General features: G+C 58.1%; 1 protein-coding gene across 1 annotated transcript in view; it reads right to left on the bottom strand.

Moving 5' to 3' along the window:
• Window positions 1-14285, bottom strand: part of LOC119097966 (protein 4.1) — a 31867-nt gene extending 17582 nt beyond the window's left edge. Inside the window, exons 1-2 of the mRNA XM_037220903.1 lie at window positions 13939-14285; window positions 2301-2448 (exon numbers count right to left, since the gene is read on the bottom strand). Of these exons, the coding sequence (XP_037076798.1) occupies window positions 2301-2448; window positions 13939-14070 (280 nt within the window). The 5' untranslated portion in view covers window positions 14071-14285. The remainder of the gene's footprint in view (window positions 1-2300; window positions 2449-13938) is intronic.
• Window positions 14286-19451: the final 5166 nt, after the last annotated feature.

Raw genomic sequence — 19451 nt, 5'->3', positions numbered from 1 at the left:
GCGCGGGCCGGACAAGACACACGGAGTCACCGGGCCTGGCGCGGGCCGGCCCTGGCACATGTCTCATGGCCTGGTGCGGGTCGGACCAGACACACGGGGTCACCGGTCCTGGCGCCGCCGGCCCTGGTACATGTCCCGTGGCTTGGCGCGGGTCGGACCAGGCACACGCGGTCACCGGGCCTGGCGCCGCCGGCCCTGGCACATGTCCCGTGGCCTGGCCGAGGACATGCCGCGACGATGAGGTCATCCCTGCGGCACGGCAGCGCCGATACTACACGGGAGTCGGAGATAGCGCCTGGAGGGATTACCTAGAGGAGAAGACTAATGAAAAATAAACGGGTCCTATAGGCATATGTAGTGTGCAAATTTGAACGGGATGTGCTGCTTGCTGATAAGGCCATGGAAGAGCTGTACAAATACGGCATATGGGCGCAGCTAATTTACTAGCCGCTTTATTACGACCGCATCCACGAAAAGTGGGTGTTTCAGTGAGAAATGATGGGCGAAATATCATGTGGGTCATGTTTTACGCCCAGCTTACCACATACGGCCCGCATACCACTTGCTTGCACCCCTCGGTGATGACGGACATAAAACTGGGAGGCTGCATGCAAAACAGCGGGGCACGCAGCCCCGTGGGGTCGGCTGGGACGCAGCACTATCCCGATTACCGCCGCCATTTCCTCCACTCTCGCCGCCTTCTGTTTCCCATCAGCCTGTGATGTCGGTCGCCCCTTAACACGCGGCTTCCTGTTGTCCGAGGGGGACGTGACGGCGACACGGCCTTGCTGTCGCGGCAACACGGCCCTGCCGTCGCGACGACACGGCGCTGTCGTCGCGGCGGCATGGCCCTGCCGTCGCGGCATGGCCTAGTCGTCGCAGCGACACGGCCCTGTCGTCGCGGCGGCATGGCCCTGCCGTCGCGGCGGCATGGCCTAGTCGTCGCAGCGACACGGCCCTGTCGTCGCGGCGGCATGGCCCTGCCGTCGCGGCGGCATGGCCCTGCCGTCGCGGCGGCATGGCCCTGCCGTCGCGGCGACACTCGCTTGCTCTCGTGGCGGCACGGGTTCTGCTGCTGTGACCACACTACCGGCCGGCCATGTTCTCACAGACGGCCCATCAACAGTGACAGGTGCAGGGCGGCGGGGGGGGGGGGGGGGGGCGGCGGCACGCTGCACAACAGTAGAGCCCCCCCCCCCGCCCTCCTCCCCACACGCATTGCCACCGGGATCCGCAGCTGGCCGTACGTCACTACAGACACCTGGCCTGAGCCTGGCGCCGACCACACACACACACACAGCGAGCGGGCGGCGGAGACCGGCCCCAGCCCGCGTCACGGCCCGGCCGGCGGCGCTGTCCGTCCCCGGTGGCTGGCCGCGCGCCGCCGTACAGCTCGGTCCGGCTCGCCGTCCACCGCCGGGCCGGCGCTGACTGAAGACCGGCGCCAGTGTGCGGCGGCGCGGCACCAGCGCCAGCCATCCATCCACCTGCCCTGGCCGTCCTCAGGCCAGCAGGCGTGAAAGACAGAGCTGTCGGCGGCACTCGCCGCTGCCCTCTCGACGGACGGACCCCTGAGAGCCAACCGGCCGGCCCGCGTCTGCGGCAGCCGCCGGCAGTGCATGACACCCGCTCACTTCAAGGCTTCAGCCCGGGGGCAGTGATGGCACGGCTCAAGCTCGCGCGCACCGACACTTGCTTCACTGCTGCAGCTCCCGTGTCGGGCGGCAGTTACACCTTCAGACCCTCCATAAAGGGCTGATCATTTCAACATAGGTTGCCAGGTTGCTCGCAGCCACGTTATCCATGTCATCCTTCATTTGAGGGCGCGCCACGTAGTGGAGCTGGCATGCGTCATGGTTTTCTCTTAAATCAAGAAAGTTAAGTTATGTAAATGTGCTATTCGACCTCCAGCTATCTTCCTTTTCAATAAGCGGGCTCTGCAGAATTTATTTTACAGAAATATGCCTTGCCTTTTAGTTCTCTAACATTTTGTTTGCACTATGACCGCGGGCTTAACATCGAATTAGCGTCAGCATCAAACGCGAAGCAACTGTATGCGTGAAAGTCACCTAGCCAGGAATGGGCCCTCGAATCACTAGAGCCATTACGGAGGAAAATACATACAGAGCGACTCACGGCACGGAACCATATCCTTTGTTACAGACGCAGTTCATTGAATGAGAACAACAGTAGGCTTCCTGCACCAAGGGGCGCCTCAACTCTACGTCACAGACAGCACAGTCAACGCCATGATAGGCCCCGCCCCGTGCTGCTGGGGAAGACGAGACAGGGCGACCCACTTTTCAGCTGCTTCTTGATCGGCTTGTCCAGCTGCAGCCAGTTGATGGGGTCGTGCTGGTCGGAGAACTGCAGGCCGAAGTAGTCGCGCTCCAGCAGGTCCAGGTGCTCCGTCACTCTCAGCAGCAGCTCTTGGCCCGTGGCCTTCTTCTGGGGAACGGAAGCCGCCGTCAGCCACCGGAAACTCAAGGACCGGCTACGCATCGATATTTTGGCGTCAACGAGAGGTAAATTCACAACTGGCTGTTCATCAGTCTGGTTGAAGATTGCATCCGGTCACAAGAAAACTTAAACGGTTTCCAGTAAATGAGGGGTCATGCTTACTATCGAGAACCACATTACACATATGATCATGCGACCTTGAGAGACGTCTCTCCGAAGTACGCCCCGGCCGTGACCATTCGCGGAAGAAATCATGACTATCGCCACCCAGACAACACGCCACTGTTCCTGCAATCTGTGACGGGACGACCGCCGGCCCCGTCACCATCCGCAGCTGATCTGCAGGCGGGGCGGGGCCGCCACCGCCCCGGCCACGCCCCGCCTGCTGCCTGCCACCGTCCGCTGGGCCGCCCCCGGCCCCGCCCCGCCTCCACGCCCCCGTACCAGGTGGCAGACGGTCTCGCCGCCCGCCGTCGCCCCGCAAAGGCCGGCCGCCGGAAATATTTACCGGCCGCAACGAGTGTTTACCCCCGGCGCGACGGGGGCGGCGGTGGTGGCCGGGTGGAAACGGCGTACGTTTACAGCGCCGGGGGCTGCAGCTCGTGTGTGTGTGTGTGTGTGTGTGTGTGTGTGTGTGTGTGTGTGTGTGTGTGTGTGTGTGTGTGTGTGTGTGTGTGTGTGTGTGTGTGTGTGTGTGTGTGTGTGTGTGTGTGTGTGTGCGTGCGTGCGTGCGTGCGTGCGTGCGTGCGTGCGTGCGTGCGTGCGTGCGTGCGTGCGTGCGTGCGTGCCCGCGCGGTGGCAGTGGGACTGCATGACGGCGTATTTCAGTCGAAGGCACTCGCGCGCAAGCGCGTGGAATCTCCGACGGGCGGCAGTAGGTCAGACTGTCTGAACCACCACGGTTATAGGCTCGCAAGCCACGAATTGCGAGAGAGAGAGAGAGAGAGAGAGAGGGGGGGGGGGGCCCTGACAGGCGCCGCCATTGGTAATATTTTTATGCTCAAAGTAGGCGCACTTCGGGCGTTAGGCCGTGATGCGCCAGTTGAGCATGCGTTCCAAGCGTCCCGCGCAACACGTGTCTGCCTGTCGCCTGGGCCCCGGAACGGTATTCGGCGGGTCAGGCGGATCCGTGGTAACAGCTCTGACCGAAACGTGGTCGGCGTTCATAATCCTCTACCTTCATGTCGTGTTCCGCGAAATTTTTTAATCAAATCGCAAAGAGCACTTGAGCAACCACCTAATAAGCAGATGCTTCTGCACTGATCAACACTCTAACGAGCAAGAGGCTTCTGCATGCCGGGGCCGTGCGTGTTGGACCAGACGGACTGCGGCGGACGCGCTAGCCATCCCCGGAGAAGGTTGAAACAAGGCCGTGGACAGCTCATCATCCGAAGTCCGAATAAGAGTCCGAAGTCACGTTCGAGTGCTACCCATCGCTGTTGCTCATCACAGGATGGACAACCGACGAATGAGGGAAGCGATCACACGACGGACAATCGACGGGTGAGGGAAGCAATCACGGGACGGACGACGGATGCGGGAAGCGATCACACGACGCACAACCGACGGACGAGTGAAGCGATCACGGGACGACCGACTGAAAAGGGAAGCAGCCACGGGAAGACCGACGGATGAGGGAAGCGATTATGAGACAACCGACAGGTGAGGGTAACAACACCGGGAGGGCTGACGGACGAGGGAAGCGATCACGGGACAACCGACGGACGAGGGAAGCGACCACGGGACAACCGACGGGCGAGGGAAGCGATCACGGGATGTACCGGGGCATCAGCTTCCGTCCGCGACATACGGAGCGACGGCCGGAACCCCCTCAGGAGTATTGGCCCCCGCCGCCGTCCAGAGGACAATGGGATAGGAAGTGCGCACAACTGGGGGCATAGGCGCTCTGAATACCAGCGCGAGTTTCATCACATGGCCAGGAGAGATCCCCCAGGAGGGCCAGGAAGCATTGCCGCGGTTGTCATGAGAAGCAATCCTCCCTCGGCGACCCGCTCAGATCGGAACGGCACCCAGTTTAAACGAGCAACGATTCAGTTTTATTTACGGCCAGCAGCAATCTTGAGCAGAGATGGCGAGACGACCTTCTCCGGAGTGAAGCCCTGACTGCAACGGAGGTCGCGGGCGCCAGCAGGCATCGTGCCCCACCCCTCCCCGAACACACGCCAAATAGTTGTCAGCCACAGCCCAGCGCGGCCCACTCGTGGCGCAACACCCTGCCCCCCCCCCCCCCCCGCCCCTGCCCGCCAGCCGCCGGCCAGGCTGACCATCTGCCCGCCTTCGGCAAGCAGCGCCGAGCTGGTGAAGACCGCTGGTGCCGGCCGTGCACTGCCGGGTGCTGTAGCGGTGGACGCTCCCACCCCGTCCACCCTCACCTGTCTAGCCCTCGGGAACGGTATCTGGGCCGCCGATTGGGCGTTTGTTTGCGCGCCTCACACTGATACAGGGGGCGCCTGACTCAGCCGGACGGCGACGCCGCCGCGCTATCGGCCGATACGGCCGGCCGACGCTGAAGGGATAGCCGCCGGCCACTTCAGGTACTGCGCCACCCGGCCGTACCGCCGGCCTGCCACCGGCGCCGGGGCCGAGCGGCGCACGGCGGCCGGTCGGCTCCAGGGACGGGCACGGCGGCAGAGGCCGAGACGTCCGCGTGAGGAGGGAAGCACGTCACGCGCCGCGCGGCAGCTCGGGCGAATGATCACAGTCATGAGGCTCTGATGAGGTCAGACCGAATGCTTCACTGGAAACCACTTCCCAGTCTAATATCCAAGCTGGACAGCGGACAGATCATCACTCGCTGGGTTTGGGCTGGACGTGTTCGGACTGACAGCGCTCCTCTCTTGCAACGGACTAGGGCGCGCTCTCCAGCCCTCGGTACAGCGCTCCTCTCTCGCAAGGAACTGGGGTGCGCTCTCCAGCCTGGCTACAGCGCTCCTCTCTTGCAGGGGACTGGGGGGGAGGGGGGGGGGGGTGCTCCCCAGCTCTGGCGCCTGGGAACACCACGGTTGCAGGCGGACGGCAAACTCTGCTCCCTCAGCCCGCCTGGACGCACTTATTACCTTAGATGGAATGAGACTGACGTGCTCTAGCCCTAGCCTATGGTCGCTTGCTGCTTCGGCGGAATTGGTTACATCGTGTGAGTAAGCACTGTCCAGCTGGGCTGAATGTACACAACTCCAGCTGAGCTGTAAACATCTCAGTCACAGCCAGGCCGGGGTGCCGTGCCCAAGTGAGCACGGATTCGCTCCACCATATCCAGGTGGGCGATACCCCGCCACAACCATGCTGGGGATACTATGCCGCTGCCACACTGAGGATACCCTGCCGCTGCAAGACTGATCATACCTTGCTGCTATCAGACTGAGGATATCCTGCTGCTGTCAGACTGGGCATACCCGTCGCTGCCAGACTGAGGATACCCTGCTGCGGTCAAACCGAGGATATCCTGTCCCAAGCAGACCGGAGATACCCCGTCGCTGCCACACTGAGGATACCCTGCTGCTGCCAGACTGAGCATACCCTGCCGCTGCCAGACTGAGGATACCCTGCTGCTGTCGAACCGAGGATACCCTGTCCCAATCAGACCGGGGATACCCCGTTGCTGCCAGACTGAGGATACCCTGCTGCTGCCAGACTGAGGATACCCTGCTGCTGCCAGACTGAGGATACCCTGTTGCTGCCAGACTGAGGATACCCTGCTGCTGTCAGACTGAGGATACCCTGCTGCTGCCAGACTGAGAACAGGACACCCCACTGCGGCCAGACTGGCCACGTCCTGTCCCCGGCAGGCCTGCAGGGATAGCCGTCTGCAGTTATGTTATGGATATTCTGCCAAAGCCTGAGTAGAGATAACATGTTTCAGCTTGCCTGGAAGCACACCGCCCCCGCCTAGACCAGCTAGGAGTGCCCCGTCCCCAGACGACCTGCGCTCGCCGCTGTCGCGCGGTGCGCAACTCCCTATCAGCGGCGTTATCGGGGAGAAATGCCTCCGGTATCGCCTGGCATGACGGCCTGCCCCCCCCCCCCCCCGCCCCCCCCCCCATGGTAAACACCGGCACACGGCGTTGCAGGCCACGGCGAGGCAGGGCTTGGTCAAACAGGGCAAGGCAGGGCTCGGCCGAACGCGGCGGGGCAGGGCTCGGCCAAACGTGGCGGGGCAGGGCTCAGCCGAACGCGGCGGTGCAGGGCTCGGCCGAACACAGGGGCGGCTAATCGGAGAGCGCCGCGTCGGTGCATATCGCGCAGTGGCCGGCGGCGATACAGGCGATACTGCCCCGTGCTTAGTCCTCTAAGTGGTGTAAGCAGGTGTGCTCTGTTTTGATACAGCGAGGGCTGTCAAGGACACTGGCTCACTCCGGCCGCGATTGGTCGATTTGTACAGACGGTGGCAGTTTGAACGGGTTTGTTCCGGGAGCAGTAGGTCAGCCTAAGCCGGCGGCTTTGATCGGGGCAAGGGTGTCCAGCTCGTGGTGAGGCGATGCATGGAGAATGGAGACAGCTTCGACTGGAGCAGGGCTGTTCTGTAAGTGATATGTCGGCAAGCATCAACAGTCACGGCCGAAACAGGGATAGGGAGCCGAGCCGACAGCTGCGACCGCTACAGACTTATCCAGCGAGTGGTTACTAGATGTATCGAGGCAGCTACCAGTAACACCAGAGTGCCCGGGAAAGGATGACAGTTTGTGTCCACAGTTATGGCCGGAACAGCGTTGTCTGGCGATGTGATGTAGCTTAAGAGTGTCATTAACAAAACAAGTTGCGTTTTATTGTTTACATTAGAACGATATGAACAGGGACAATGATAGTTTTGACGGTGTTGTGTTGAGTTGTCTTGTGAGTAACTCAACACAGAGCAACCCGGTCAGCGACCAGCGAAGACGCGGGGGGGGGGGGACGGACAGTCTCCGGAAGATAGCTGCATTCGAGCCACCATCCAGCAGCTCCTGCGGCGAGACCGTCCACCCAGACTGCTAAGCGCGCTGTCGAGTCTGACCGTATAGCCACCGCCTGTCCACGCCGCCCAGACCGAGACCAGACATCACTCTCAGAAGTGCTCCGGACCCCAACCCAACTCCCACCTGGTCAGCGCCGGCAGCCGCCGGCGCGCCCGACCCCAATCCGGGCCATGTGATGCGTGCCGTCACCTAATGCGGGCCGACGGCGGCCGCACGCCCGGCCCGGCCCGCCCCTGCCCTCAGCCTCCACGTGCCGTTCATTAGGCGGTGCCAGCCGCCGGCACCGCTCCGGCTGGAAACAGCGGGGGCCGGGCCTACACTGGCGGCGGCTTATTGCAATCAGAGGCAGTCCGGCGCCGCATGTCGCCCCAGGGCGGCTAGCGGCACTGCAACTAAAATTTTCGACGGTGTTTCAGACACCAGATCGTTCTTGCGGACTCCTGCGTTGTCAAACCGGCCGGACGGCAAATACCCGAGCGCGGTCAGCTTAGTGAGGGTTAACTGTTCCCCGTGTTTGCACTTCATAGTCGTCCGAACCCAGGACCAAGTTTCCGAACCTTCATCAGACCCAGACCAAGCCTTTCCCCCCGTTGGTAACTAGAGGTTACGGGATCCTACCTAATCCCTCTCAACCATCTGTCAGTACCTACAGTGTTGATGACATTCGCAGCACAGTCACGAGCACGTGTAACGCGGTCTTGCCAATCCCATCAAACGTAAGGGCCTGGGATCTTTCGTTGCAAATAAATGCCGTACTGTTGCTCACTGCGCCCCAGCTGCTCGCTACTCCGTGGAATCCACACTATTTGCAACCGCCACTGGTTCGCAGACTCCCTGCTGTACACCACGGACGCTGTTCAATGGACTCCCCGCGGTATGCCGCTGACACTGGTCAGCCGACTCCCCGCTGTATGCCGCTGACGCTGGTCACTGGACTCCCCGCTGTATGCCGCTGGCGCTGGTCAGCCGACTCCACGCTGGGCCGCCGTGCCCAGGGCCGCCTGCCAGCGGCGCGGCGACCACCGGCTCTCTGCGCCGGGGGGGGGGGGGGGGGGGACAAAAACTGACGGAAGGGAGATGCGGCCAGATCGGAAGCAGGCCCCACTTCCCGCTGGCCGACAATTACTCCTGATCAATACGATCCCAGGGAGCGAGGAGAGACAGACACAGACGGCGAGCGGCATCACGCCCACCTCGGACCGCCAAACACGGCGTCGGAGAGCACGGCTCGAATCGAGCCACCTACACGGCGAAAGCGGAGAACATGTGAACGACGCCGCTTCTGCGCTTCCTGGGGAGGGGGGGGGGGAAGAAGGCTGAAGCTGTCTTGCCCAAAGGCGCAAACAAACAACTCCCTTTCCATAGCTTTCAAAGAGGAGACCCTCGAACAGCTAACTTTCACGAATGTACAAGTAACAACTAGGAAGTGACACACTGATACGAATGTTGTCATCAACACTATCATCTGAGACAGCGCAGTTTTCTCTGACAAGCCGATATCGACAAGACAATGCCGAAATGTTCTAACTGAAACACAACTAACTATCGATGAATGTATGTAACTGAACAAATATAAGATAATATAGCATACATGGGCCCGAATTTGGGGGTTCAGAATTCAACCCAGATCAGACGATTCGCGTCGATGCTATTCGGACTACCAAACGGCGTGTTGTGAGCTTCGTCGTCGCGCATCAAAATCTTGCTTACTCAGTGAAGCATTCCCATTCAAACGCACGATGTTAACAAGCGGCAGCGCGGTGCAGAAAAACGCTCAGGTCGGCACCGTGGAATCCAAAGACACGTCCACACCCGACATTACGCCAAGATACACATAATGACCTGCCAAAAAACTCGGCCCAGAAAAACCGGTCAGCCAATCGCCAGAGCGGAACGCCGCCGCGCCGACCCCGTCATTGTGGCCATTGTGCGGCGCGGCAGGCGGGCGCGCGCCGCCGCAGGGCGGGCCGGCCGGCGGGGGCGTCGGGCGGCCCGGCACGCTCTGGGCGCGGGGCGTGGCATGACGCCCCCGGCCGGCCGGCCGACCGGACAAACGGGCGGGATGAGCTGCCGGCCGGCCTGCTGGGGGTCAACGTGAAGCCGCTCGCTGCGGCGGCCACCGGACGCGCCGACGCACGCAGCCCACTCCAGGGGACTGAAGCCAGCCGGCCGCCCTACCCCCAGGTCTCTACAGTCGGACCGACTTCCGCGCGGCCCACCGACTTCAGACAAAGCGGCTCGCACGTGCCGGCCCGGACGGGCGGCACGCGGCGTGGGTCGATCGTCCGGCGCCAGCCAGTGCTGGCCGGACGGCGGCTGCGGCGGCGGCGGCCGCAGTGTCGGCGCCGGCCCAGCGGCCGACGGGCTCGACGCGGCTGCGGCCACGCCCCGGCGCCCGGCCGACCGCGCCCGGCCCGCCGGCCCGGCGCCCGGCTGCCTGGTCGGCGGGTCGCCAGCCGACCGGGCGGCAGGGCGGCCGCCGGGGCGCCGCTCTATAAGGGTGCGTGCGACGATCCGCTGCGGACGCTCCGGTCGCGCGGTGGCAGACTGCCTGCAGCTCAGGAATAGCATTCATCACTGTAGTTATGCACTCCGCAGAGGCATTCCAACACAACGCTCTGCTATCCACGGACCGTCCCGCTCTTCGGTATGATATCCCGCGCAGCCGTGTGAGGATCTGGGCTGGCGGCAGTCGCCACTGCACGGTCCCATGGCGGCTCGGAATGGGATATCTCGGTCGGGACACGGGAGCGGGACGCGGGACGGTGCCTCGCTGCCCGCATCGTACCGGAACCGCGGGGGGCCGTGCGACCGCGAGCGGAGACATAGCGGGGCTGACGACGGTCGACAGGACCAGCCCCGGAACGGGCCGGTGTCGACTGCTAGTGGCAGTGTCGGTCATAGCACGGTCAGCAGGACCAGCCCCGGAACGGACCGGTGCCGACTGCTAGTGGCAGTGTCGGTCATGGCACTGGCGGCGGACTTGTGACTTACACCAAAGCTGGCGAAAAATCAAGGGCACGTTGACAAGCTGAAGTGCTTCAGCGAAATCCATACAGAATGTCTCGCTATCACATAGTGGTGATCCGTCAGATAATGGTGTTTCATGTGGTAGCTTATGAGTCCGGTGGGGGTAGAACAAAATAGCGTCGAGTTCCAAACCCACACAAGTCTATTGCAGGACGGCAACCCTGCAGGGCTTCCAAGAGACCGCCGGACGGAAGGCCTTGGCCGTGGACAGGGGCGGGGGCGGGGGCGGGGGCGGGGACGGGGGGCGGGGCGGCACCAGGACGCCCGGTCGGGCTCCGCCGTCCCCGTGCCCCGCGCGGCGGCACGGACCGCCGGCCGCGAACACACCGCCGGCCGTGGACACCACGCCGGCCGTGGACACCCCGCCGGCCGTGGGCACTCCGCCGGCCGTGGGCACTCCGCCGGCCGTGGGCACTCCGCCGGCCGTGGGCACTCGCCGGCAGTGGGCACTCCGTCGGCCGTGCTGTCAGCTTAGCGTTCAGCGGCGCGGCTGGCGCCTGGTCAGCATGACGTCAGTGTTCCCGGCCCGGACAGCTGCGGGCAGAGGTCGGCCGGCCGGCGCCGCTCGTTTGGGGTCCATCAGGGTCCGCCCTACCCGCGTCGTTAGGTCGGCCTGGCGCTCGGAGCCGTGGAGACGTAAACAGACGGGTGCGGCGTGCCGCGTTTGGCCGACGACAGCAGGCCGAGCCCTCGCTCTGCGCGCGTCGCCCGCCAGCTGAGAGGGCACGCTGGCCGGGCAGCATCCGGAGCGGCCGGAGCGGCCCGAGCGGGACACACCGGCCCCGATCGAGAGCCGTGTCGATGGCACAGGCGGACGGTCGTGACGCTGCTCCCCACGCGCACGTCGGGGCGACACATCCAAGTAGCTCCGCTACCGAATGCAGAAGAGAACCCTGCGCGGGGGTCACCTTTGAAACCCTGTAGTGAACAAATGCTGAATCAAAGCCAACCTGATTATGCTCGGCGGGAGACGTTGGTACAATGGGAATATTGTCCTATTAGCAACGACCCCTCTGCGGTGAGCTGGTCGTCGGAACGTCCTCCGCAGACGACCACGACCAGAAGCCCAACCCACAACAGACTGCGCCATTTCCCAAGCGCGGGCCTGACCGCGGCACCGCCACAAGCCCCGGCGACGGCGAGGCCTCCCCTCACGCCACACGTCCGGCCGGCTGGACGGCCGTTGGACGCCCACGTCGCCACGGCCGCGGGCGGCGTGTCCATCGCCGCGTGTCACGGCCCACCCCCGCGCCGGCCGTGCACGCGGCACGCTGCCGCTAGCGGCGTCCGCCGCACACCAGCTCATCAAGCCAAGGCCGGCGCCGTCACTTCCTGCCGAAGCCAATGAGGCAGCGCCGCCCGGTCGTGCCGAGTGGGCGGCCGCCGTCCGTCGAGGGCTGCGCCGAGGACTGAGGGCGGTTGGACCCGGCATCGGGCGGTCACCACCCGGCCACCGCGTCCGGCCGACTCATGTTCACACGCTCTAGGCCTTTTCCATCTGGGTGCGGGTACCGACGAGACTCAAAGCAGTGATGACAATAGGGAGTTGGCAGCACGATGTCATCCTATCAACTGCTGTGAAATAACTTTGTACCACGTGGCCTGGGCACTTTGCTGTAGCTGTGCGCTGACTCAGAAGCCAGAGGTCTGATCCGTCATACAAAGATCTGAGTCGGTATGCACTTCCCAACTAAACTGCAGGGCAGTACGCGCTGGGCTCAGTGAGAGAATACCGGGGCCACCGCGCGCTATATGGAAAGACCGCGCGCTGGGTTTGGCCGGGAGTTCGCCAATGACTCCGCACTGCAGAGCCGGGCCGGCCTCCTCCTGCGGCCCGGCCGGTCCCTAGCGCCAGAGCTGGCCGGCCCGAGGCCAAACAGAGGCCGGAGACGCCAGTGGACGCTGACGGAGCGGCTCCGGCCCCGCCCCGGCACACGCGCCCGCTAATGGCGCCGGCCGGCACGCCGGCCAGACGGGCAACATTGCGGCCTCCCTTCCCCCCCCCTCGCCGCCAGACGGGTGACGTCTCCCGGTCCAGGGCCACACCGGTGATATCTCCAGCCCGGGTTAGACAGGTGGCATCCCCCACCATGGTCAGACAGGTGACATGAACCTGCACCTGCAGGCTGGGGGAAGGGGTGAGTGCCATAACCAGCTGGGAATGGGAAGCATCTCCCTATTATCATGTTCATGTTTCATGACATGACAAGTCAGGCAACACCATGACACACTGCCAGCAATGACAAAGAGGTACCCTCCTGATGGTTTATCCCAACCTGTGGCCAAAGACCACTGCAGTTCAATGATAAAATGAACACAAATTGCATGCATTATGTCTGATGGTGGTCATGGCCCAGCACCCCACTGCATCTCTGGTGGTTTGATGCCTGAGGTATCTCACAGGTCACTATGCTAAATTTTATGAACATCTCATTAAAGAGCTTTTAGTATAAAGTAATATATTTGACACCAAACTTTGATGTCTTACATATACTTGGACATCTACACATAAGATACTACTCATTGCTATGATGATAGTTGGGATGAAGTTCAGTCATAAGATATTGCTCACGTAAGTAATTTTGCAACTTGATAACCTGAACATATTTGAAACTCTTTGATTATGTTCACCTGGTTAGCTTTGTCACAAGAAAGTAGCACAGGAAAGCCATGAGCACACAAGTCGTTGGCTTACAGGATGGCCAATCTGTAAAAAGTTCACCCACTGCCCTGGATACCCATGCAGGATGCCTTAATCATATAGGGATGCTAAGCCTCGCACACAGATGTGCAAAATACAGGCCACATTCTGTTAACTTGTCACATCATTTTGGTTTTCTGGGCATTCTTACCTGAAATTACCTTTGAGATAATAATTTCCTGCAACACCAGCTCCTTTTACCTCTTAAACTGTTGGTTATCATGCACTTAACTCTGAGCACTTAGATCTATGCTGTGCATACACTGACATTTCTACCAGTATGTCACTGCTTGGCCAGGCACATTCTGCACAGCATGCATTTCTGGCAGCCTGGTTTGTGGTTTATGATCTTAGCAGGCACTTAGCTGATATAATAAATTTATTCAACTTAAATTCCCTTTGATCAGGCATCATTGGTGACCACTGGTGCTCATGAAGCTACCCCCACCTGCATACTTGATTTGTTTGGCCCGCACCATAACCAAACCACATACCTATCATCTTGCATCCTGCAAATGATTGGATCTGCTCATAAATTTTCATAACAGCCTTAGGAATATGGGCAAAAGATTATGAGGCAGAATCACATCTGCCCCATCACTGGAAAACTTCACATCAACCTAATGATGATGCATGGCAAGAAATGATTCAAAACTCATGTGGTCTCCCAATACCAATGAGGTTGCCCCATCCCTGCAGTAGACCTAAACCAAAGGTTTCATTCGAAGGGTCACAGGCATTCAGAGATAGTACAGAGATCTCTGACCAGCTTACCTCAACTGAGCATTCAAACAGAGTCCCATCAAGCAGTACAACTCGCGCAAAGGAGGTTTTGCCCCTTGCATGCTGGTTATTCTTCTCGGGTGTTCCTTTCCCGTTTTCTTTGTTGGTTTGAGATGTGCCCATCTTGGATTCGGTTTCACCACACAGAAATCACAAAAGTGAAATATGCGCTTATTCTCCAGCACTGCCTCACACCGTCTTTTCCGGTTTAAGAGTTGAATTGCTTTCGGAACCAACGGGCCGCCAAACCTTGAACGAGATGTTCGCCGTTCGCTTTGAGCGCTTCGGCCGAAATTACCCCAACACTTTTAGCTTCGCCTTACCGCATAGCAACGCATTAGAATTTCGGAACCAACGGGCCGCCAAACCTTGAACGAGATGTTCGCCGTTCGCTTTGAGCGCTTCGGCCGAAATTACCCCAACACTTTTAGCTTCGCCTTACCGCATAGCAACGCATTAGAATGACCGAACATTTATATGCACTAAACAAGAATCGCCATTTCAACCAGCCACAGAAACCACGACGACACCGCCCACACGCGAACTCCACACGCGAATGGCAAATCCGACATAAACAAACGACGGACGTACTGCGCCATATATAACGCACATTCGGATACCAGATTCACGGCATAAAATTTACCTACGGTCGGCAGAAAACATGAAGTGAATGAAAAGTGATTGAACCAACTCTGATTTGAAGTACCGATTTTTCACCCTGTTATTAATTTATAAGAAGCATGCCAAAAGCTTTGCATACTTTCCGCCACTTTAAGGTAATCAAATGGTTCAGTCAGGTATATCAGGTTTGAAGCATTCACTTTTAGTTCTTGCAAGTTAGTACAAAATGACATATAAATTCTTTCTCTGCGTCATTTATCCAAAACATACATGAGAGATAACAGAAACAGACATTGCCAAGATCATTCTGCTACTTCTTTCTTCAATATTTTTCATGGTAATAAGCATTGCTGCCAAATTTGAACATCGGCAACTGGCGCTTGAATACAAAGTGTACAACGGTAGGAGGTGAATATCAACCTGCTGAATAAAAATGTTAAGCTGCGGTGGGAGCTGTTAATGCATTTCCTGCTTCCCAAGGTTTGTTTTTGTTTACATTCTCTGGTAGTGAGTGTGCTCCTGCTTGCGGAGGCTCAAAACTGGTAGAACTTGTTCCACCATGCATGTATTTTTTGCGTATTATTTGAAAAATCGTCAAAAAGGGCTGTGGCCTTATCACACCGAAAGCTGGTTGCTTTGAACGTGAGTATGACGCGAACTATATTTTCTTTAAAAGGCAAAAGTGGTACAATTTCATGAAATGGGGCGATGGTATATGTGAAACACCGTGAGCATACACGGTAAAGTACACTACCTATGCATGTCAGTGCATGTGCATACCTAAGGTGGTGCATGAATAGGGAAGCCGGGGTGCTGAACTTCCAACTGTTTGAGAACTTAATACTATCCCCAAGGATAGTAATTGGATAGAAGTTACCAAAAATGACTACAATTATTGGCCCCCAAACTCAGATGTCCTCCATTGCCCCAGCATACACATGCAAGAGTGGGGTCAAGCTTTGCACTCTAATGCTGCTTGACCAGTACTCACTGGTATATTAAAGGTCAATGACACAGCATATGGACTCTGAACCCATTGTGTGGCAATGAGCAAGATGAAATTATCACAAATGCACAAAATATTTGGGCTTAACATTGGTTAGTTGGGACTATATATGTGTAGTAAATACTGTACAAGTATGTATACTGCATGCTGCATAAGTATAGTGTTTACAATGTAAGGTGTTGGAGTTCATTGGGAATGTTAATCAAGACTTTCAGTTTATGTCGAGAGAATGAAATTAAAAGCCTGGTGTGGCAGTACTAACCTCTCAAAATATCCCACCATGTGTTTTCAATATGATTTTAGCTTAATTGTTCTGCTGATTCATGTCTCAAATGTCTCCATGCCACTTAATTATTTTTAAAACAAATTTATTTGGATCCTAAGTGTGATGCAACATTTAAATGGTCAGGTGATTGTTTATATTCTGTTAACATCAGCATGTTTCTGATCTGCCCACCAACAAAGTTTTCTTGATTGTGCACTGTTCATAGATCAGCCATACTAACCATAAAACAACATGGCATCATGAGGAAATGAAGCAAAGCATTGCTGCTACCTCCTTCATATTACTTTTAGCCTGGAATGTGTGATCAAGTCTCCATGCTGGTGTGTTGATATCCTGCGCCATCATGCACTTTTCCAGATTCCTCCTGCCAATGTTTTATGATGGCTGATCTTGAATATGACCATGAGAGTGGGGACACAGACAATGTGGATGGTGAGCAACTGCTCAGCAGCGGCCTGCTTGACATTCGTCTGGAACGTCTCATCAATCAGGTAGGCCTCCAACCAGCTCTGAAATGACGTGAATTGTGGTCATTGTTAGAATTACATCCTGGAAACACATATACAATGTTTGTTGGAGAGATATGTGAGGGTTTAGTTATTTTTTATGTCTCGTGAATATTTCATACCTGCCAAAAATCAACATGTACACTACAGTATTGTAGCCTGGAGTGTGACCACATATTTATGCTATTTTAATGTTCCTTTAAAGTTTCCCTCAAATGTTGCATTTTTACTCTTGTTTTTACTAACAGGTGCCATTTATTGTAGGTTTTGAAGACACCACTTCAGCAGGATCTCCTGATGGCGGCCAAGGCCAAGGTCCCAAGATCGGTATCTACAAAGGACACGATGAGGATTGTTAAGAACAAAGTGTATGAAATGGTATGCTTCCATTTTTTTTATCACTGAAATGCCTAGGTGCATTAAGGCAGACTGTGACTTATCCTGAATGAACTTTACATTAACTTTTAGGTATCATTGTTCTGCTGGGTATCATTTTTCACACTGTTGGTTGCCATTCCCTACATTGCCTTTTTTAATGGCTTAGTGCATGCTTCTCCCCATATTTGTAAGCTTTTCTTGTCCTGCCTCAAGCACTGATAAAGTTAGCCACATTTAATTATGCATTAATGTATGCCCATTTATTGATGCACCCATTGGCTTACAGCACACATATCATTGTCCTGATCTTGACTAAATTAGTCAGTGTGAAACCATATCCTGATCTACTGATGTTGTATTGTTTCAATTTTCAGGATATGCCTTCAAAAATAGAGCTGCTGAAGGATGCCATCTGCTTAAGTAAGTAGTAACTTGCATAGCAATCTTGCCAATTGTGTGAGCCATGGTGGCTGAATTTATTACCTGCCACCCGGCACAGCATAAACAGTGTAATGTGGTACCATATGATCGTCATGAGCTTTGCATCACAAACGAGTTGCGCATAGCACCGCCCTGGCCGGCCATCTGTCTGATAACCCTCACACTTATTTGATGGCATTATTGATGATTGATGTTTTGGCACAATATTTGCATTTTCTACCCATGTCCCCGGCCCTGGCCCCTGTCTCGTCATCATTCCCTGACCTCTATCCCCCGTCACGTTTCATATCCCCCGTCTGCCTTTCCCCGTTTGCGCTGGTCGCTGAGGTCCGCCTGGTGGCTAGGTGGGATACTACAGCTTCGCGTTGGCCCGACAGAGTTGCGGGCCGGCCGCGAGTCGAGCAATTGGCACACGTTCGGGCTGTCCGGCGTCGATCCTGTGACGTCACCGCGCGGGCGCCGCAAGATCGGCCTGCGCATCGAGCACGGCCTGGACAACGCCATGGTGAGACGCTGGCACCGCCGCGCTGAAAAACCTCAGGAACGGCGGCCAACGTATTGCGCCCGTATTCCGTAAATATGTTGTAAATATGTATGTATTCCGCACGCGTGTTGCAAACAGGTGGTTGATTGAATTACCCCCGTCTTCCAAACAGGTGGTCACTCTATTGCCCTATGTTCCAGCCAGGTGGTAATATATAGTTTGCCCGTGTTCCAAACAGGTGGTAAAAATGTTACGCCCGTGTTCCAAACGGGTGGTAAACATATTGCGCCCGTGTTCCAGACGGGTTGTAAATATATTGCGCCCATGGTCCAAACGGGTGGTAAATATATTGCGCCCGTGTTCCAAACTGGTGGTAAATGTATTGCGCTCATGTTCGAAACTCGGATAAAAATCCACACAGAGGCTTAAGCGAGTGGGGCGCTAAAATGCATTGTCACAACAACCGTAATTGCATTGCAGCAGCACGAGCTGTGGATGTTGATCAATATCGTCCGAGATCGAGACGTGTTCAGTAGCATGGTTGCGCTGCTTTTCAGTACGACATAAATAATGCGTTCAAGACACCATTTATGGTCGTGTGTTCTTGCTTGTGTAACCTTGGTGTTCGTTGGTGGTAGTGTTGGGGTTGAGGGGCCCAGTTACTGAGTCTATTAGCCTGCGCTGGTGCCCTCCACGGTCGAGAGTCCCGGCTCGTGCTTACGAGGGCCTGTGTCTCGCGAATGGGATGTTAGACGCCGCGTTATTGGTCACAGGGGGAGCGGCGCTGTCCGAAATGACCAGCAGGCGGCACCACCAGGCATGCCTTCCAGCGTGACACACACAGGGTCTGACAACCCGTCTGCGGTGACGGACGGCCCACGTGCCGGGGCATGAAGCCCGTTAATCGGCACACAGTGTGCACAAGGCGAGAAGCTTGGCCCGTACCGCGTCTCCTCACGCGGGTCACCGTGTCGGGTAGCTCAGCATTTAATGGACGGGAGACCCGACCACCGCAGCGCGGCCCGCAGGCAGACGGCCGCTGGCCGCGTCCTGGCCTGCCTCCGCCCCATGCCGTCACGTTACGTCACGTCTCCGCCCACCCCCGTCCGATTCCGTCCGCTCCCGTCCCGCTCCCGTCCCGCTCCCGTCCCGCTCCCGTCCCGTCCCCGTCCCGTCCCCGTCCCCGTCCCCGTCCCCGTCCCCGTCCCCGTCCTCCGTCTCCGTCTCCGTCTCCGTCTCCGTCTCCGTCTCCGTCTCCGTCTCCGTCTCCGTCTCCGTCTCCGTCTCCGTCCCCATCTCTGTCCCTGTCTCCGTCTCCGTCTCCGTCTCCGTCTCCGTCTCCGTCTCCGTCTCCGTCTCCGTCTCCGTCTCCGTCCCCGTCTCCGTCTCCGTCTCCGTCTCCGTCTCCGTCTCCGTCTCCGTCCCCGTCCCCGTCCCCGTCCCCGTCCCCGTCCCCGTCCCCGTCCCCGTCCCCGTCCCCGTCCCCGTCCCCGTCCCCGTCCGATTCCGTCCGCTCCCGTCCCGCTCCCGTCCCGCTCCCGTCCCGCTCCCGTCCCGCTCCCGTCCCCGTCCCCGTCCCCGTCCCGTCCCCGTCCCCGTCCCCGTCTCCGTCTCCGTCTCCGTCTCCGTCTCCGTCTCCGTCTCCGTCTCCGTCTCCGTCCCGTCTCCGTCTCCGTCCCCATCTCTGTCCCTGTCTCCGTCTCCTCCCGTCTCCGTCTCCGTCTCCGTCTCCGTCTCCGTCCCCGTCTCCGTCTCCGTCTCCGTCTCCGTCTCCGTCTCCGT

Source organism: Pollicipes pollicipes, unplaced genomic scaffold (assembly GCF_011947565.3).
Source record: "Pollicipes pollicipes isolate AB1234 unplaced genomic scaffold, Ppol_2.1 Scaffold_4740;HRSCAF=5597_pilon_pilon_pilon, whole genome shotgun sequence".
Taxonomy (NCBI): Eukaryota; Metazoa; Arthropoda; class Thecostraca; order Pollicipedomorpha; family Pollicipedidae; genus Pollicipes; species Pollicipes pollicipes.
Note: the sequence above shows the minus strand (reverse complement) of the source record. Positions and strands in the feature narration are given on the sequence as shown.